Genomic DNA, 21,674 nt, shown 5'->3' on the forward strand with positions numbered 1-21,674 from the left:
AGTCCCTGGGAGGGTGGCACTGTGTTCATTCACTCTTGCTGTTAACCATTCTTGTGGCATTCCTGACTGAGATTGTCATGATTCTGAAGGGCTGAGACTGCAGGAATTCATTCTGTCTCATGAGAAGGAAAAAAAATTCCATTAAAAGTGTAAAAAAACAGCCTTACTCACACAATCTGTCATTCGCATGCTTCAAGATGGGGAAAAAACTTTAGGGAAACAAACATGAAATGATGACCAATTCTTGTGAGTCTAAAAAAAATTCTTCATAATAACAATACAAACCCTAAAGGTCTTTTTTACATGCAATTTTGAATTACTGGCTTGTCATAGTGGTCTTCAAAGGACAAACAACCTCTGATGATACCTAGAAACACATTTTTCTTGCAGACTTTGGTTCCAAGCCTATTTTCCTTTGGCTCAAAATTTTGACACTATTGATGTGATATTGAGCCAAGAGGTTTTCCATCAGTGAGACACACATCTGCAGTGGATTTTAATACCAACCACCTTCACGTTCACCCATAATACAATAAATATTTAAAAGGACTTTACTGACTTCAACTCACAATGATTCTGAAAAACCTGCATTTTATTTGCTTAAAAATAATTGATATATCCGCAGACAGAATCATTTAAAATAATAACAAAATTATAAGAAAAACAGTAGAAAATAAACAGTAGTGAAAGGCTGTTCTTTTGATGGAACACCCAGACTATCACACTAGACAGACAAATGTACCACTGACAACATCTTCAGACAGAGACTGTCATAAACAGCCGTAAGCTTTAAAACGTGTCTGCCCCTGAAGAATCCGAATCTCCATGTGCACTGCTCAGACTCTGTGTTTCATTAGCTGTGTTCCTGCCAGGCAGCTGCACCTCCGCTGCAGAAAGATGGGGATTCAGATGAGGGGCAGCATCCTCTCCTAAAAAAAAAAAGAAAAAAAAGGAAAACAAAAGTCATTATTTGCTGTCTGTGAGAAATGACTGAACTCTGCTGATGTCATCTCCATTTTGCATGGAAATACAGGTACACAGACACCCTTGCTGCCCACAGTTCTGAGGCACTTCAGAAGGTGCTGCTTTAACCATCAGAACTCTCCTTATCAGGTAACAAAAGGACGAATTTCTGTGACTATCCAGAACCATGGAATGGTTTGGGTCGGAATGGACCTTCAAGACCATCTCATTCCAACCCCTTGCCAAGGGCAGGGACACCTTCCACTATCCCAGGTTGCTCCAAGTCCCATCCAAGCTGGCCTGGAACACTGCCAGGGATGGGGCAGCTACAGCTTCACTGGGCAACCTGTGCCAGGGCCTCACCTCCCTCACAGGGAAGAATTTCTTCCTCATCTGCAATCTAACCCTGCTCTCTGTTAGTTTGAGGCCATTCCCCCTTGTCCTGTCAGTCCATGCCCTTGTCTGAAGTCCCTCTCCAGATTTTTTTGGATGCCCTTTAGGTACTGGAAGGACTGAGTTGGATATCCACTGGGTTGTATTTACCTACAGATACACTGTACATACACACACACCACACATGTATCTATAATCTTCAGTAGGCCCAGCATAATTTCAGATAGTATGCTGGTGTTTCTGGTGTATTCCACAGCATTGAAATGGCATCCATAGATACAAACAGTATTTCTGAATTCCATCTATATGTCTATGTCTGTTTGCATCAAACCTTTGGAAAACATTCACGTTGTTCAAGACCACTTATTATCATAAACAGCAAAGAAGTACCAGCTGAAGCCATTGGGGACAAGCCCCACAGAGAAAAACACCCTCTCAATGCTTCAGCTGCCCAAAACACAAGTGAAAAGTGGTTTCAGCTCTTCCCTATCTCCAGCCCATTTCTTGGACCCCTTAAGAGTCCTTCTTGCTTCTCCTTTGTGGTTCTTCCATTCTCCCACATACACAGACACCCCCTGAAGACTCCCCTGCAGGACTTCACAAGCCATATTCATCTTCCAGCACCTCTGAGATGGCACCTGGCAACTTCCCATTCCTGTGATCTGACCCTGCAAAATGTGGGACATCCTGGGAGAGGGAAAAACCCTTGCCCAAGCAGCCCCTGCAAGGGAGGGGGGGCACATCCCACAGAGCTTCCAGCAGCTGTGACAGATCCCTGCAGTGCCCAGATGTCTTCCTGTCTGGGAACCCCTGGAAGAGTAGAAAACAACCTGCAGCCAGATCCCAGAGATGGGAAGGGAGAAAAGCCATGGGCAAAAGTTAATACATTTAGCCAGAGGAAGGAGAAAAGATAAATCAATTCATGGAGCAGGAAGAGCAAGTCATGGATCAGGGTAGAGACAAAGAATGAAGAAACTCAGGAGAAATGGCACTGGGAGAATGGCACAACATTCGCTCAACTACAGAAAGAGCATTTTGAGATTTCAGTTGTCCTGGGGACATTTAAGTGCAGCAGCTACAAGCAAAACAAACATATCTGAGTCCATATACAACAGCAAAGGCTGTCTTGGAGCTTGTTCTTATTCCAAGAAGCTGTAACAATTCTCCCTTCCTCTGTGATAGACTAGGTAATTAAAACACTATTTTCCCAATAAAACCAAAAAGTTAAGCTTTCTTTCACCCCAGTTAATTATCTCCTATGTCACTGAAGCAGTCATCTGCATTCATCTGACTTGCAGCAAAGCACGCTTCGAATGGCTAATTAAAACAAAACCCTGCTGCTAAAATAAAATTCCATCAGTGTTTTTCCTGCTAGAAGAGCAGCCAACAGCCTGGGAAGTCAAACATGAGTGAGGCCAAAGACAGTAAAGGCAGGACATGGAACGATCTGTGCCAGCCCAGCCTCTTGCCATTCAGGAAGGCAGCAGGAGCACAAGAGCATTTTTTGTGTCCTCAGGGAATGAGCATATCACCTGGAGAGGAAAAGGCTTTGGGGAGACCTCAGAGCAGCCTTCCAGTATCTAAGTGGGTTCTAAGAGAGCTGGAGAGGGATTTTCCACAAGGGTATGGAATGATGGAACAAGGGGGAGTGGCTTTAAACTAACACAGAGTAGAGTTAGATGGGATATTGGGAAGAAAGTCTTGGTTGTGCGGGTGCTGAGGCCCTGGCACAGGGTGCCCACAGAAGCTGTGGCTGCCCCATCCCTGGGAGAGTTCCAGGCCAGGCTGGACAGGGCTTGGAGCAACCTGGGATAGTGGAAAGTGTCCCTGCCCATGGCAGGGGGTTGGAATGAGATGGTCTTTGAGGTCCCTTCCAACCTGAACATTCTGGGATTCTGTGATTCCAGTCTGTAGCTGTGTCTGTGTGATACAAAGAGGCTGCTAAGAAGAAAAGCAAAGGGTTTATTCAGTCAGATGTGAAAATGACACAGTAAAGATGTGACTGTGCAATGCCCAAGGAAACCTGATAATTCATCCTCTACTAAAGCCCCTCTCCAACACTAGATGTAGTTTGATGCTTTCAAAGCTTGACTTTGTTAGTATTTCCACAGTCATGTCACATTCCATGATGTCATTGTTTCAACAGCTGTTTTCAGGTTTGTTAAAAAATGAAAAAAAAAAAAAGGAAAAAAGAAAAGATGGAAAGAAAAAAGAAAGTAATATTCCCTTATCCCAAGGCTCTGTTGGAACTACTCAAGTCTTTGATTCTGGGAGTGCTAAAAGAAAGTATCATATTAGTCTGCATTCCTCCTAACACATACTCTAATGTATTTTACAGATATAATACAGTCCAATTTTATGATAGTTATAAAATGCTAAAAGACAGAAAAAAAAAATAATAATTCAATCTACTTGCTCAACAGAAAAGTTAGTGGTTCCTGAGCTATCAAAATATCTTTAAACTTAAAAATACCCAAAGTCAACACTGCCCTTTTTTAAAGGCAGAAAGCTGAAGTCTTTGACTTTGTTAAATTCACACAGAAAATACAGAACATGGATTTTCAGCATTTTAACTGTGAGAAAATTGTGGATATCATATTTCAGCTAGATGGGAGATTCTGCTCCATGACTGTAACTTCCCAGGCTAGAAAGCTGCCAGTCCTGAAACGCTACATTGGCCCCAAAAATACAACTACCAAGTTACTCTCACATGTGTTTTATCACTATTACATTTTTGCTGAGTGTAGCCTCGTGCATGCACAGTGCATAAAACACTTTATATACACATATAGGGAGGGGTACAGGAATAAAGACACAAATAGAGGCAGACTGGTTTAAATCCTTGTTTAGCCCCTGGTCTGCTCCTTCTTTAATAATGTGATATTCCATTTTATGTCTTCCCCTCATCAGAGAGCAGCTCATAACCAATATTGAGATGGTTTCCTCTTTAACACCGAGTTCCTCACCAGCACGAATATGCAAACTGCAATGGTTAAAATCTTTTGATATGCCATAAAAATGGAAATGAATTTTTTTTTCCTTTACAAAGCAGGAAAGGGCAAGCAGGCAGGTAATCTTCATGGCTTTCCCCCCCTTTTTTAGAGGCTCTGGGAGTACTCAGTACAATTTTGCAATCATGTAATTAGGTGTATTTATAAAAATTTTCCTTGTTAAAATCCAATAAATGGAGCATGTGACCTTAGGTGACCTCCAGTTTTCCAAATTCTTTGTCACCCTAATAGAATAAATTCATATAAACTGTGAAAACTGACACTCTTGGTAAGAGAGTCCTTGGCTGGTAGAAGCTCATCAGTGACTGAAAACATCTTGGTGACCCACTGATGGAAAAGGTCACATTTCAGATCAGAGATTTTTCCTGTTCTTGGCACTCTGTAACAAATTCACATACAGTACTAAATTTCCAGACCTTTGTTTAACAGAAGCATAAAAATTAATGGTGTGTCAACCATCCAGTGACCTGTGAAGGGAGTTTTTCTCTGAGAGGTACCATCACACACAGAACATGCCATATACAAAAGGTGTCAAAAATGTGTGCCAAAGGAAAAAAGAATTAACCACACTGAAGGGAGGTTTGGTTGCCACCATATGGCAACAGTAAGAACAAAGAAAAATGTTTAAATCTTTCTTTTTGAATTTTTCTATTTGGCAAAATAAAAAGACTAAACAAGTCTGACTTTTAAGCCAAATGAAAACCATGTGCTTTAACTCCTCTGACTGGGTGTCCATATATTAAATAAAACTATTTTAAATCTATCTGGGGATGAAAGAGAGCCATATCTTGTAAGTGAAAAGTGTCATCATGGAAACACAGAATGGTTTGGGTTGGCAGGCACCTTAAAGACCATCCTGTTCCAACCCCCTGCCACAGGCAGGGGCACTTCCACTGTCCCAGCCTGCTCCAAGCCCCATCCAAGCTGGCCTGGAACACTGCCAGGGATGGGGCAGCCACAGCTTCTGTGGGCAACCTGTGCCAGTGTCCCCCCACCCTCACAATCAAGAATTTTTTTCTAATATCTAATCTAAACCTATTCTCTTTCATTTTGAAGCCATTCCCCCATGTCCTGTCAGTCCATGCTCTTGTAAATCATCTCTCCCCATCAAGACCATAAATAGGAAGGTGTTTAAGGATCAGGACCCAGGTTATTTTTCAGCGTAAAACCAGGACCATAATTACTGTAATTATCTACATATTACTTCCTAAAATTTCAAAACAATCCTCCCTCTACTCCCCAACTGAAGCAGCTCACTTCAAGAGCATGAATAAACTTCCAAGACTGTAAAAACAACTCCAGTGCAGTGCTCTCATTCCTTTAATAGCAGGGGCTGATAGGAATGGCTTGTTTCTTCTTCTGCCAGATTCCAGCTGCTTCTCTTTGTTTATTCCTGACTTCAAAGTTTCAAACACTGTCCTGTCCCAACAAATAACTTCCTCCAGATGGCATTAGCTCAAGTGCTCTGAGCACTGGGATAGCACAGCACCTGCAGATCTAACTCAGCATCTCAAAATCTTCATTGAAGGTGCCTTTTTTTTTCCCTGTCATTCCCCCATTTTGCTTTTTCCCTACATAAAAAGATTTACATTTGCCATACAGTTACAAAGACCATCAGCAGGGAAGCAGAATTGTCAGAAATTCTTTACATTAATGGCTAAAGCAAAGTAGAAGAATAAATGTCTACAGGCTCAAAGGTAACAGAACCACTGTCAGTAGAAACATTTTACAGAATCCCAGAATGGTTTGGGTTGGAAGACCTTAAAGCTCATCCAGTTCCAACTCCTGTCATGGACAGGGACACCTTCCACTAGACCAGGTTGCTCCAAGTCCCATCCCACCTGGTCTGGAACACTGCCAGGGATGGGGAAGCCACAGCTTCTCTGGGCACCCTGTGCCAGGGCCTCCCAGGGAAGAATTTCTTCCTCACATCTAATCTAAACCTACTCTCTTTGAGTTTAAAGTAATTTCTCCTTGTCCAGTCACTCCATGCCCTTTTCCAAAGTCCCTCTCCAGCTCTCTTGGAGCTACTTTAGACACTGGAAGGGGCTTTAAGGTCTCTCTGGAGTCTTCTCCAGGCTGAACATCCCCAGCTCTCTCAGCCTGCCAGTCTCTCTTACCTGGCCCTCAAATTCTCTCTTATCTGTTCCTCTCTTTTCTCCTCTCTCAGCCTCTCCTATCTGCTCCTTTTACCTGTAAGTAAACCTGTGAGGTACATATTTGTACCAATCTGTGTCCTGTCCATGTCTCCATGGGTTTCTGTGTGCTACCACATTGAAATTCACTTACTTGCATATATGGCTGTACAGGCAAGTTACCAAGAGCAACCTAAGAAGTGGCATTTTTTGGCAAAATCAAAATTATTCCAGGCTTGCTGGGCTAACACATACTGGTAAGAAACATCCATATGTTGATGTAAGTAATTCTGAAGGCTGCACTGAAAAGAGAAATTACACTGCAATGTCAGTCATGCTACTAATTATAATGATATTTAGCATTTCCAGTTCAGAGTCATGTTTAGCTGTATTGTGCATATTGGCTATTTAATGTTTCTGGAATTCAATGGCTTATAAAGTTGAAAGTGGTTAGGTTATAGAACTAAAAGAATACAGTATTTTCAGGAATAAGCAGGACCATCAACAGGTTCTCAAATAATCTAATTTTTTGGGGCAAAGTTATTCTCCATTTATTAGAAATGACAGTTCCTCCTCCAGAGCTTTTCTTGCTGGGGCTTTTTTAGGTTATTGTGGAGAAGTTGGCCTTTCTCAGCTCTGCCAGAAATGTGCTTTTCCAGGCAGGGACTTTCTTCTTGTATTGTGAATGCTTTGCCAAGCATTACCTGGCTGCAGGTGAGAGCTCTGCCTTTCACTGGGACAGAAACACAGACAAACAAGAACGAGATGTCCTGCAAATGCCTGCAGGTCTCTTTTTTAACTCCAACCCAGACTGCCCCAACTTAGCTGTTTCATGACAAACAGAAAAGACTCGAGGCAAAACAAGGCCAAATTTCTAGGGCTGAGTTACATGAAAGGGGTACATTTACAATTAAAACACTTGAGTTGTTTTACAGAAATGGACAGACATCTGTAGGACCTGAGCCAGAAATGTCTGGATTTAAAAGCACGAGTCTACTGCTGGAGCTGAAAAAACACAGTTTCATTCTCAAAGGCTGCAGCCAACTCATAAACTTCCATAAGTGGGCCACAGACACCAGTGGAGACAGAAAACTATATAGTATGAGTTCAGTTCAAGTTCTGACCTAAACTTGGCAAATTCCACCTTCCCCTTGGTGTCATGTACTTACAAAAACCCTGCACACAAGCGCACAGAAAATAAACACGTGTATACACACACTGTGCTTTTGCTGTTTGTTTGTTTAATGTATAGCCCAGCTATAAATATTTCCAAAAAGAAAATAAATGCAGATCCCCAGTCAGCAAAGGAGGGTGGGGCCAGGCCCAGCAGGTAACAAGTATTTCAAAGAAGAATATTTGAAAATGGTTTTTTCCTCCTCTCGAGTCAGAGTTCATGGTTCAGTGGTTTTCCAAAACACTCTATATTCCCACCAATAGCAACACTAAACAAACAAAAACTAGAAATAAATTAAAGAAACTAGAACCAGATTTTTCAAAATCCTAACACAGAGACCAGTAGGGAAAGGCAGACAGAAAGCAGCTCCAAAACCATCTAGAAATGAGATTGCAGAGTTTACTAAATAAATATTTCCTTTTGGTGCCTAAAATCTACTCTGCTCCTTTAGATCTGGCATCCTTTGCTCTGTAGGACCTCTCACTGCTTAACAAATTCATTCCCTGGCCACATCTCTTGCTGCTGTTTCCCACCAAATCCCTTCCAAAAGATGTTTTAACGATCTTTCCAAATAACTACAATAATTATTAATACTATGAAGAAATATTAAAAGTGAATTTGATTTTTCCATACAGATGGCTGTGATTTTTGGATGTGCAATTGGCTCAGAACAAATAGTCTTTCCTTAATATTCAAGCACTGCTGTTTCTAGGTTGCAACCATTTTCCTGAGGAAAACTCGGATGAGGCCCTGTGGCAAATACTGAAGCTGCAGCTTTTATTTCAAAATAAAAACAGGAGAAGGAGTTGGTTCCTTACTGGTCCAGAGTCTTTGGAAAACCACCAGGAAAATGTGTATCTTGTGCAAGGGCCGGGGGGAGGAGTAATCCCTAAATCCACAAGAGATAACCTAGGTAAACAGCTGGTGGAATCAGGAGAATCTGACAAGTGATAATTAAAAAACTGCACATCTAATGTTGTAAAATTAATATTTTACTTATTCAGTAAAACTAAATATCACCTACATACCATTTTTTTTTTCTAATTTTATGCAAAATCTAACCAGCAAGTGGACAGGAAGGTAATTTTAAAAGCATATTTGTATAATATATTCAGCTCTGTTATTCACACCTTCATGTTTGGGGCTCCAAAAGACATTTTAATGCCTGTATCTGAAACAAAATACAGAAGCTAAAAAAAAAGGGACTCAAATGATCAATCGTGGGAATTCACACTTAATTTTAAGATAAAGTTCTGCTGAACTCCCTTAGGATGCAGAGTCAGTCAGTGCAAACCCAGCAGTAGGACTGGCTCCACTGAGACCTCGTATCTTAATGATATTAATTGCAGCAATACTGCCTCCAGCTTATCTGCATCGTGCCACAGTGCCAGACATAACAGCACTCACAACCTGCTTGAGGAGTGGCAAGGAAAAGGAATAAAAATCAAAGCATCTTTTTAATTCTTAGAAGTTTCATGGCCTCCTTTTATTGAAAAATATTGTAAAGATATTTTACACGAATAATTAAAGTTGAGTGACCAAAGTCAAGTGATGTTTCACCATCAATTAAGATTTGAAAATTAACCTCTTCACAGTTAAAATGCAGGTGGGTATCCCTGTGAGGCTGTGGATGCTCCATCCCTGGCAGTGTCCAAGGCCAGGTTGGATTTTGGAGCAACTTGGGATAGTGGAAGGTGTCCCTGCCCATGGCAGGGGTTGGAACTGGAGAATTCCAAGCACAGCTTGCTGTCCAGCCCTGCCAGCTCCTCAGATACCAAATATCCAAAGAAATCCTTAGGAATCTCAGAGGATGAGTTTCAGTGAATCCCAGTAAGAAGTCACAAGCTACTTTCTACCACTAAAAAGTGCAGAGAGACCTTGATGAGCTCTCCCTCAGACAAGAGGATTTCCTGGGCAAGGAGGTTTTATCCCCTCCAGCCACAGCAGCAATCTGCACCCAGATTTGAGTGAAAGTTAGGGAATGGGTATCAGAAAGAAAAGAGAAAACTTTCTGCCTGAAGGGCAGTGCTGCAGGGCAGAATTTTCTCATTGCAAGTCACTCCTCACATATAATGGAGCCACTAAATGCATTCTTATAATAAAACATTAAGTAAGTTACACTCTATAAAAAACTTCAAATAAGGAGTGTTTTTCTAGATGACCACAAGCAAAATAGCTTTATTTCTCCACTCTGAATACTTAAATATTCACATGATCCTGTGCACTTGTTTGATGATTTTCACTAACAAAGTCATGGGATTCCCCATATGGAAACAGTTTGCCAAGACTCCCATTACTGTACTACCATTACAATGATCTGGCATATTAAAATGCTTCTACCTACAGCACAATTACCCCAAATTTTTGTAATTACACCTTTTCAAAAGAAGATGATGAACGTTTTCCCCAGGAACAAAACAAAACAAGACAGAACAAAGCCAGCCCTATACAGTTAGCATTTTCCAATGGTCAGTCTAATAAATTCCAGAACATTTCTGTGCACATTTCTAGTACATGAACAAACAAACTTAGGAAAAAATACATCTTTCCCAGCCTTTTGTTTGGCAGCAGAGTGGCCACTACAGGTCTTGCCATTTGTGGATATCAATGACCTTTGGAAAATGTATAGGAATAAGCAGTTCTAGGGAGCTTACAGAAGCAAACAACTTCTCTGTTAGCTCAGAAAGAGGACTGAATAAGTAAACACATGTTCAAATAAGGAAAACATTAAAAGTCCTTATTGGAAGATCTGGGAGCTCACTGTTATAGAAGCATGAAATCATTTAGGTTAGAAAACACTTCTAATATCATCAAGTCCAACCATTAACCCACCACCACCACGTTCACCCCTAAAACATGTTCCCAACATCCAACCCATTTTTTGAACACTTTCAGGGATGGTGATTCCAACACTCCCCTGGGCAGCCTGTTCCAATGTTTGACCACCCTTTCAGTGAATAAATTTTTCATAATATCCGATAAACCTCCCTTGGGGTAACTTGAAACCATTTCCTCTGGTTCTGTCTGTGTCCAGACCCTATTTTGACCTGCTCTTGAAATGAGCACTCAGTGTGATGACAAGTAACTCTGCCTCTACAGTCTAATGCCTGGGACCAGAAACTTGGAAAGGTCTGAGAGTAAATATATGATTTTATCTTGTGCTATTTTAAAGTTTGTTAAAATATAAAATGATTAAACTTTGTGCAATAGAGATAAGCATTCCTCCTTGTTAAAAAAAAAAAAAAAAAAGAATACACAAACCTTGGCCTGTTACATGGGAAAGAGTAAAAGCAAAATTCCTTTGCAATACTTGGGCGAATCTGAGCTCTAAACCAGTAGAATAAATGACTGGAGAAATGCACTGCTCTACAGTTATGTTGCACATTAAGCACAGTGCACCACCTTCTCAACTCTCTCTTAGACACATCAGTGATTTTAATATCACACCCCCTCCATCTCTGCTAAGTGGTATAAAACACAGGGAAGTCTGCAGGCAGCTCCCACCAACACTGTGCCTCCTGAAGGATTCACTGCCAAGGAACAGTTCCCCAGCAGCACCAGAAAAACCAACAACTCTCGTCAGGAGCTGCTCCGCACAACCCTTCGAGCCTGCATCAAGCAGGGCCTTGAACAGAGCCCTTTACATCAGGTTCTCATTTGGGCAGATGCTCTTTGCTGCTGAAGCTGCAGCCACATGCACACAAATTGAAATTTGGGCTGCTGGCTGCACCAGCTTCCTTCAGGAACCACTGCAGCTCTTTGACTCTTCCCAGCTCAAGCTGTCGGTGCCAAATGTGGTGAGCACCCAGTTCATCCACAGCTTCCCTCAGTGCTTTGGGCCATGAGCAGGATTAACAGAGCTTGTAGGCAGACTGAGAGAAAATCATTTATCAGTTCTCTGGGTTTAAAAATCCCTGGCCAAAATACAGGGAAATCTGCACTGGAAAGAAGCATATACAGAATTCCAGTCTGCATGTGTGGGAGCAGAGAGTGGGCTCTGCTTGGTGATGGGCACGACTCAGAATCATCCAACCATTCAGGCTGGAAAAGACCTCTAAGGTGAAGGGCACAGACAGCTGGCTCTGTGCATCTTTATAAAGCACACACCTGAATTCAGGAGCTGCTCACAGGAACAGCAATTACACAAAGCTCCTTAGGAAAGCAGCTTTTGCAAACCCTCCACACACCTGACAATGACACAGACTCAACTATTTAGCACAATCCCAATCTGACATGATGACACCCAGTGTGTGCCAGTAGGAAAAGCACAATGGCAAAGGAAGTCTTATCTCGTGTGCCTCATGGAATTTAATGGCTCCCCAGTATGTTACCTGAAGCAAATTCATTCACATTATACACACAATACACTCCCAAGTTCAGGAACACTTTCTCTGCAAGTATCAGATAAAGCAATCTGTTTTCTGGCAGTTTCTTGCACATACTACAATAAGACCTGAATTTTAAGAACCATTACCCATTATTTTCTTTCTTTCTGCCTCTTACATATCAGGGAAGAATTGAGTCTGGAATATACTTAAAATTCAATACATCTCCAAGTTGGGGAATATGTTTTTCCTCGTCATTACTCTGTCACTGAGCATTATGCTGCCTACACAAGAGCAGGAGAGAACAAATGCTTAAAGATCATCTTTCTTTACACACAACATTTAAATGTCACTGTTATTTGATGCAATATTGGGGGTTTTTTAAATCTTGCAGGCAGAGAAGACACATGTTGCAAAATCTCTTGCAACAGGACTGTCTCCTACAATGTTGGAAGCCTGGAAAGGGTCTGGATCATGCCTGGGGCCTCTCTCACTAATTCTGCAATGCAAACTGCAATGTAGTTTTATCTCTGCTATTACAGAGTTCTGCAATCCTCCCCTATTCCTTCAGATGAGAAGTAAACAGGTTAATGCAGACTCCTTGTGCCTTCCTCTGTATTTTTAGAGAGCTGCTTGGAAAGGGAATAGTGGAGTATCCAAGGTGTAGCTTTATTCACACAACCTACATTTATGAAGCACAGAAAGTTTCCTGGAAACCTATTCTAAATCTGATAAGAAAAATCCTCATTAAGAATCATTTGCTTGTTTAATTTTCACTTAGTGAGCTTTAATGTACCATAAAAGTAATAACAACAGTACCTTAACTAAATACTGCTTGTCTTGTATTCATTAAATTTAGAAGAACACAAAACTGCCTGTTGATACAGGAAGCTGCTAGAAAATAAAAAGGAACCAATCACATAAACTCAAACGAGAGAATTTTTTTTTTTTTTTTGTGGAACACAGAGTTCAACAAAAATGTACTCTGTTCACTGTACACACGACACCAATGGGAATAAGAGCCAGTTCAAGTTCTAAGTTACCATTACTTGGGGTAATGGCTTCAAGCTGCAAGGCACAGCTGTACGGGCCCAGCCAGACAGGCTATCACAGCAATGCTTTGATAGCATGGGGCCCTTAAGTGTCAGGATATAGAAAAGGCAGCAGTTGTTGGCTGTGAAAACAGTCTGATACAAACCAGATGGGGACTCACTTGATGGGCAACACAAAGGAAAACAATTGGCTCATTCAACAAAGTCAGGCCACTGCCCCAGAGAATTAACAGAAGACAATAACAGTCAACCAGAGTTGATGCAAACAAGAAACAGCCATGTGGTTACGGTTTAAGGAATTGTTTCTCCTCAGACTAAACATAAAGTTTTGATTTCTAATTCTCATATTCATTAATTTCAGTCTCGTTTACAAGCCCCTTCTTCCTCCAAAGTCTTCCGTGTAATTCATTTATGTAGCACCAGCCTTCACACACCTACTTAAACAAGAAAAAAAATCTATGACAAAGGCAGCTATATTAATCTAATGTTTCCTGAGGAATGCTAAGACCACAGACAACTTTCTGAACCATGGCAGAACAACGTTACAGATATACAGAGTGTAATTAGACATATTTGCATGCATATGGCAATATATTTGCTGATTCTTTTTGATTTGAAATGCATAAAGCCCAATAGGTCACATGCTGGGTTACCAGAGTACAGATGTCCTCCAGTTTTGTGAAAAGTTCTTCTGGTTTCTTACTTAGGTTTTTTTTTAAGCAAACTTCAGATCAATTATGTTGCCACATAAGAGTTTTGTCAGGCTACAGTTAAAAAATCTATTAAAATAGCTATTACCAAAGCTTTTTTGAAACAATCAAAAATTAAAAAACTTGCCATTTCAGCCATAACTCAAAAAGTCTCCAGCCCACTCATTTTTAGAAGCTTGTAGAAGATTATGGTCCAAAATCTTAATTGCTCTTGCTGTTTTATTACAGGAAATACGAAAGTGACATGTGCAAAGGTATTTTGATTACAAATTACTTACAGAGATTGCACAATAACTCAGACCTCTAAGGGCCTTCTGCAATTTTACTTTCAGACTGAAAACATCTGAACTTTCTTTTCATATACTTCAAACTATTCCCTCTGGCAGGCTCTGCACAGTGGAGCTCCACACGAGTGGGAGCACTGGGATGGCACCGCTCTGAGAGGCAGCCACACCTGCACATCCAAGCAAGGACCTGGACATGGAGGTGTCCTGGATACCTTGTGAAATCAGTGTCCTCGGTCCTGTCAGCTTTAGCACACCACCACACATCATGGAATCACAGCATGGCTTGGGGTGGAAGGGACCTAAAAACCCATCCAGTTCCACCCCCTGCCATGGGCAGGGACACCTTCCACTACCCCGGGTTGCTCCAAGCTCCACCCAATATTGCCATGAACACTTCCAGGGATGGGGCATCCACAACTTCTCTGAGCAACCTCTGCCAGGGCCTCAACACTCTCACAGGGAAGACTTTTTTTCTAATATCTAATCTAAACCCACTCTGAATGTATGGTTCTCATTTAACAGGCTGACTCTGGAATGACAGAGGAAGGGAGTTTGTCCTTTAAGAAAGTGACAAAAACCCTCTCTGAATTAATGAATCAGAGTCAGGCCCTAATCATCCTAAGTGGTTCTAGCCTTCAGCTGCTGTGGTTCTCCAGCCTTTGAGCACAGCTTCACTTCAAAAAAAGGCCAAAACACAGCCTTGGCTGCATTCAAACCAAACCATCACGTACTGTAGGTAGAAAAATCAGGTTTTACTTCAGTTTCCTGCCATAAGCACAGAGCCAAGCCCCCAACAAAGCCTTTGTGTTATGCTCTCTCTGAGCTAAAACATCTTCCCGGTAGAACCACGGGGCCGATTTCCAAAAGTGCGGCCAAATTCTTGAAACCTCCACTGCAGGGCTGGGCTGTCACATTGTAGCAGAGAAGACCTTGCCTGCAGTGCTGCTATTATTCATTTTTCACATCATCCATATCAAGGTCAGACCACATTTTCTATGTGCAGCTGAAATTTTGCATTGAGTCTCTCTGTTAGGTCGTTCCTAGAAAATTACGAACCTTAGGAACAGAACAGCCTTTATTTATCAAGCCTTAAACCTCAGAGATACTGGCAGTCATAGGCTTGCATTAAAAGCAGATGAGAGAGGAGCAGAAACCTCTTTAAATCCCAGGTCTGCCTGCACAGGCAAAGCCCAATTGCTGTTGTAAAAAGGGTTTTGGACATGGTCCGTCAGAGAACGCCTGCACATAAAGGCCAGCTGGAGTGGGGGGAGGCACGGCTGCCCAGGCTCCTTCAAAGTGAGGATTCCAACAGGAAACTGCTCCCCCTTTTCTCTCCTCTCTCTCTTTTTTTTTTTCTTTTTAATCAGGAAGGAAGCTTCATCTTCAGAAACAAGCATTCCCTGTGTAATCTCCCTGCTTGGCTGTCTCTAGGAGTGGGTCCAATTACTGAAATAAGCAACACGCACTTCTGAGAAGTCAATCGTGTATTTACAGTGTAACTCAAACTAGGAAATATTTCCCATTTATAACTCTGATTTACGTAACGGGGCACAATGGCAGCTGTTAAGTAAATTAAACTATTTTCTCAAGATCTGTAATTATGGTTTCAGGATAATAAAAACACACTAAAAAAAAAAAGTCTGAAATAAAGCAATTTGCAACAAATTCTGTGCTTGTTAAGTCTACTGAAGATACAATGGCCTGACAAGGACAGACACTGCAGCTGTTTTACTGTCTTTAACCAAACAGTTCTGCCTAACTCATGCAATATGCACAGTGCCTAAAACAAGGTCATGATATGCAACCCTGAGATTATTACTTTACTGGAACAACCCGAGTTAGGATGGAGAGCAGCAGATCACCCTATTAAGTCTAACCCACCTTGATTGGCTAATTTTGAGCCAAAACATAAACATAATTCTACCAGACCCAGAAAAGGTGAGGTGCATCTTCATGGTTCACATCTGGTTGATGATTTATTAATTTGTATTAAAAATACATGCCTATATGACATTGAAAAAGGAAGAGTTAACTGGAAGGCAAAGTCATGCTGTACACAAAGACAAACAGTTAATTCCCTGCAGCGAAAGCACTGGGGGGAAAAAAAATGCATTTCACAGACCTGCTCCATATTTTGTGTCACACTCAACAACTTTCACTCAGGTTGTTTAGAACTCTGCTTAAAACCAGCTCTTCTTTCTTTAAAAGCAAAACATAAGTTTTAGATTAGAGCGACAAGACATACAAAGGTTCTAAATTTAAATTAAGTTTTTCTAGGGGCAGGGGTTTTTTTTCTCCCCTGAATGACAGCACTCATGATAAAAACCAGAACACAGTAGTCCACAGACAAAGTTTAACCCATCTCCATCGTTTACTACTGCTCCTTGCAAATGCAGTCACCAAAAGCACATTTGCAAGTGGTCTTTCAGAGATGAGGATTTGTTGTACTTCACTTACAGAATGAGTTGTATGGAAGATGAAGAGGGTTTTATTCCAGCTTTATGTTAGGGAATGTTATTCCACACTGTTACACAACACAGCCCCATGTGCAGCCTCAGCACTGAGCAACAGGTCACGCATGACAACTTTAATCTTCACTCACCAGCTCTTACCCTATTTTTTAACAAGAATGCTACTTTGGCAGCCTGCATTTCTCAAAATCAGCATCTTATCAAAGAGTAGCATTACCATTATTTACACAGTGTTCTTCATTTGGAAGACATCCTAGATAACATTTACTCCATGCTGTTGCCTTATTTGAAAGTTTCATGGGCTCCTATTCTTAAGAAATTAATCCCGTGGGCACTGGAAACCTATATTTATATTTAATTATAGGCAGTCTTTGTACCACTGTATTGAGAAGGCAGAGCTGGCTTCCCTTTGGTGCATGAAGTCAAAGTTCTGTCTGCTCCTAAAGTATCTAGAAAAATAAGCAAATAAAGTACCTAGTGACAACACTGGTCACCAGCATGAAAACTGCCTGTAAGACAAGCCCTTGCACAATCTAATAAGCAATAGAATTTAAAAAATGTGATTTGACTGTGGACAGAAATCGTCTAAATATCCATCTTTATTGGCCACCTTGGTTCTCTTCAGAACTTTACAGCTGCGCCTCGCCTCTCCTAGCAGTGCCAAAAATTTACAAAGCATTAAAAAAGAAAAAGAAAAAAAAGTTTATCATCTGAGAATGACAGCTTCTGTGAATCCCCAGTCTGCTTTGTAAAAGAGGTCTGGCAGCAGATAGTCAGAATTTGTGAGTTATTCATCACTCATCTCATACACACTCATGTCCTAGGGATTCCTCTCCTACCCAGCCACCCCCCACACTAACAGCTGGCTCCTTCCAGGTTTTATGTAGTGCTCAAAAAAGTTGAATTGAGAGCAATTTAAGAACAGGTAAAGCTGAAGGGAGTCCAGCTGCCTCTGCCCAGGGCTCAGCAAACCCAGCACAGCAGGGAGAGCAGAAGCTGCTCCTTCTGTTGCGCTGCTCTCAGACTTGCACGAGCCGCTGAATTATAAAAGGCAACATCTGCCTTCCCTGCCAACCAGAAAAATATAACAAACTCAGCACATACTGAAGACATAAAGCCTGCATTTCTCCTATCACAGTGCTATATATGTTTCTCCAAGTTGAAATTTGTGTTTGTAATACTCCTTGTCTTCACCTGTCACCAAACAGTATCCAGGCAATGTGTTGCCAGCACCCAAAAGCATCAAGACTTCCTGCTCTGATACTGATGCCTTTTATAAAAGACACTAAAAAGAAAAAAGAGAGATAAGAGACCTACTTAAATGACTGTTAATCCAAATAAGGATGGTCATCCTAGGAGATCCTGTGGTACATGTGCCAACTGAACTAACCCAGCTGGCAGCAGGTCTACCTGAGACCTGGAATGGTTCCTGACTCCAGCTTAGCTGGCACTGATGTACCAGGCTGTACCCAGAGAGTGACTGAGGAGTGTAAATGTATCTTACTCAGGAAACTGCCTTTGTAGGCTGTAATCTATGTGAGAAACTGTAGCATAATCCTGGAGGCAGTAACTGCAACCAAATGCCCTGCTGAAAAAGGAATGTTATTTCTCTGAATCACAAATTCAAAGAATGGTTTGGGTTGGAAGAGACCTTTAAAGATCATTGGGTTCCAACCCCCCTGCCATGGGCAGGGACACTTTCCACTGTCCCAGGCTGCTCCAAGCCCCGTCCAACCTTGAACATTTCCAGGGATGGGCCAGCCACAGATTCTTTGGGCATCTTGTGCCAGGACTTCACCACCCTCACAGCAAAAAATTTCTTCTTAACATCTAATGTAAACCTGACTCTTTTCAGCTGTAAACCATTGCCCCCCATCCTGTATAAAAAGTCCACCTCCCTCCCTTTTATAAGGCCCCTTTAAGGTACTGGAAGGCCACAACGAGCTCTCCCTGGAGCCTTCTCCAGGCTGAATAATCCCAGCTCTCCCAGCCTGTGTCCACAGCAGAGGTGCTCCAGCCCTCTGATCACTTCTTGTTGCAGTGACACACTGAGGCACATCCTTTAGAACAACCAGGATTCCCATTTATATTCTTTTACCATCACTGCTAACAAATAGGCATGTGAATTAAACTAGTACAAGACCACAAAAATTGAATGCCTCTTCACAACATTCTGGCAGAAGATAATGTGCAAAGGGACTTCAGACTCAATTATATGTCTATAAATGAGCAACAGGTTCAGGAGAGACTGTTCTGATCCTTTTCCATGACCTACCACAACACACAGGCCACAGAACAGCTAAGCATGCTTACTTTCTAGATACACATCAGTTCTTTCTTGTTAAACCATGGGCTCAGAGCTGTGGAACCACTAATTTGTGAGAAACTTCTCCCTCCAGAGAAGAACTAACTGGAAACAGCCCTGGGGCTGATGTAAGCATTAAGTACATGGGGAGTCTCTGTCCTTAGGTGGCTTGCCCAAGCCCATTAATTTTTTGTGTGTGTCCCCCATTTATATAAGCAATGTTTGCATGAAAGGGGAAAGCAGGTCAGCCTAGTCAGCTTGCCACCATCTGCTTTTATTCAGAGTTGCTCAAGATCAGTGCCAGTGGGATCAGTGCCCATTAAAGGGGTTTATTGTGTGTGTTTATTTTTTGCTCTTTACAATGAAGGCAACAGCAATTACTGTAAGTTTGTAAAAGTGCATACAAATCATAATCCTCAATACAAAGCTGCTTCAGTCAGATCCCAGTGTGTTTACGAATCCTAGACAGGCTGTGAGAAAGGCTGTCCTGGCACAACAATTTCCATAGACTGGGGAGGAGTGTGGTAGTGTCCAGGAGATCAGAGACTTGTATTTAATATTTGTTATCAAGACCATCCCCTGTTTGCAACCCACAGCAACTCCAGCTGATTCACCACCACATGAGAGTCTTAGACAAAAGAAAAAGCTTCACATTGGAGCTTGACCCCCAGACAGGCTGACAATAGATGGATTTATACAACTAAAACTGGAACTGGTGAGAGATCAAAGGTAGGCTGCCAAAGTGGAAATAGCAATTTAGAGCTCTCAGCTAGTACATTCCAGCTCCCAGGAGTGGATATGCAGCAGCAAGAGGCACCCTTCCTTTAAGGAGAATTCTGCCTAGGATATGACTGGCCACTAGAGACACAAGCTACCAGACACCCTGAAATGAAACAAAATATCAAAAACCCCCAAACAATTAAACAATTGTAAAAATCCCCCACCCTAACTGGCAAAAAGGGGAAATAAAAGGGAAAATACAGAGAATCGCAGCAGTAGAACTGCAAGGCTTTGGTTCCAGGTAGTCACAAGTGTTTAAAAAAAATGCAATTATGAATTAATTTTGAAAAAATAAATTCTAATTAATTTGGATATAAAATTCTTTACATTTTTAAGATATACTTCAGAACAGAAGATCCTCTGAACCTTCTGGTGTCTGGGTGATGTGATGTAGGCAGCTCAGCAGGCACCTGGACTAGGCACCACATGATATTTTGAGGTAAAAAGGGCATAAAGTGATAGGAAAAGTGGGAATGGCCTTAAGACAAAGGAAGGTAGATTTAAGTTAGATATTAGGATGAAACTCTTCATTATATGGGTGGGGAGGCCCTGGCACAGGTTGCCCACAGAAGTTGTGGCAGTGTTCCAGGCCAGCTTGGATGGGGCTTGGAGCAATGTGGGATAGTGGAAGGTGTCCCTGCCCATGGCAGGGGGTTGGAAAGAGATGATCTTTAAGGTCTCTTCCAACCCAGACCTGTCTGTGATTCCATGATTCTACGAAAAAGGACAAAATCCAAATGTACACTTGGTGCTTTGTGCAGCAGTGCCAGAGGTTTTCAGCTTATCAGCATGAAAAAGGCACTGGTCCCTCAATATTTTCACATTACAGACCCCATGCATGACTGAAATACCAGGCTTAATGTTGGCATTGCCCCAAAGTTTAACTTATGATCTATAAAACACACTTAGAGGGATGCCAGAGATCACTGGATTAGATCACCTGCAATCCTTTAAAATCCAGGGTTGAAGAGGGAATGAGATGAGATTTTGGAATATTTACTTTGAGCCCCAGAAAATCTGAATAAAGACAAGCAAAGAGTCTAAATATTTGACAGTCTCCATAGGAAATAATACTTTCAGTAGTGATCACATCACTTTGAAAAAGTTTTTCTTTCCCTTTCTGCAGAAAAAACCCATCTGGTGCTGGAATTTCACTGAAAATCCCTGCTGCTGTGGTCAGACCAGGGGAGGGGATTGGTACAGGAACACACCCTGAAATTCAGCAAAATAAGTGTATTTAAACACAAAGATCTTCTCAAAAGGGAGGCTTTCTTCTTTTTACTGTATGAAAAGTGCAAAATAGTTCCCTCCAGAGATCACACATACACACATCCAGTTGTGGATTCTCCTCAGGACTGGATGAGGGAGATGTGAGAATACAAAAAGCTGTGCAGATTTCGTGGTGGGTGTAAAGCACCATCAGCACAGGCACCAAGGGAAGGCTAAAAAGGGAAGTTTTCTGCCTTTGCACATGGCAAAAGCTTCAGCACAAGGTCACAGCAATGTCACTGCAGCAGAGAGAGCTGTATCCCTCTGTGACACTTAAGGAGGGCTGCAGGAGAAGAACTGACTCTCAGCCTCTTAGAAGTTGAAGGAAATTGCCAAGGGATCTGTAGGAAAAGGACTGGGAAATACATGGTGTGGAACTGGCCTCCAGAGGAGAATCCCTTCTCCCTGAGCACAGCACTCAGCAGGAAACTCTCAGACTGCAGAGCACTATGACACTGCTTGGTACTGTTTTCTTCAAGTATAAACTGTGTTGTCTTGTCTTTGTAATTTCTCCATCTGACTACCTGGATTTCAATTCATCTAGATTCCTCAAAAAATCAAATTACATTCTAGGAGTCTGAAAGTTGTGCTTCACCTGCTTGCAGTTACTATTCTTCACACCTTTAGGACAAATAAGTGAGGGGAAGGAATGACAGGTCTATGAGACCAGAGGATCATTTCCCAGGAAATGATCTTTTGGGAATGGGTACAAAGGTGTGCACGGTCCCATGAAACCCACAGCAGTTCCTGGTGTTTGGTTCCTCATGACTCAAGCCTGAAGCAGCAGCAGAACACACCC

The 21,674-nt window shown here is 41.8% G+C and overlaps 1 protein-coding gene across 4 annotated transcripts in view; it reads right to left on the reverse strand.

Annotated features, from left to right (window-relative positions):
- Positions 1 to 590: 590 nt before the first annotated feature.
- Positions 591 to 21,674, reverse strand: part of KIAA0586 (KIAA0586 ortholog) — a 68,277-nt gene continuing 47,193 nt past the window's right edge. For 3 of the 4 annotated variants that reach the window (XM_069018537.1, XM_069018535.1, XM_069018534.1), the window contains exon 31: positions 591 to 929. In XM_069018537.1, coding sequence (XP_068874638.1) covers positions 790 to 929 — 140 coding nt within the window. In that variant the 3' untranslated portion in view covers positions 591 to 789. The remainder of the gene's footprint in view (positions 930 to 21,674) is intronic. The other variant, XM_069018538.1, reaches the window with a different exon arrangement.

This window comes from Aphelocoma coerulescens, chromosome 5 (assembly GCF_041296385.1).
Source record: "Aphelocoma coerulescens isolate FSJ_1873_10779 chromosome 5, UR_Acoe_1.0, whole genome shotgun sequence".
In the NCBI taxonomy this organism is placed as follows: domain Eukaryota; kingdom Metazoa; phylum Chordata; class Aves; order Passeriformes; family Corvidae; genus Aphelocoma; species Aphelocoma coerulescens.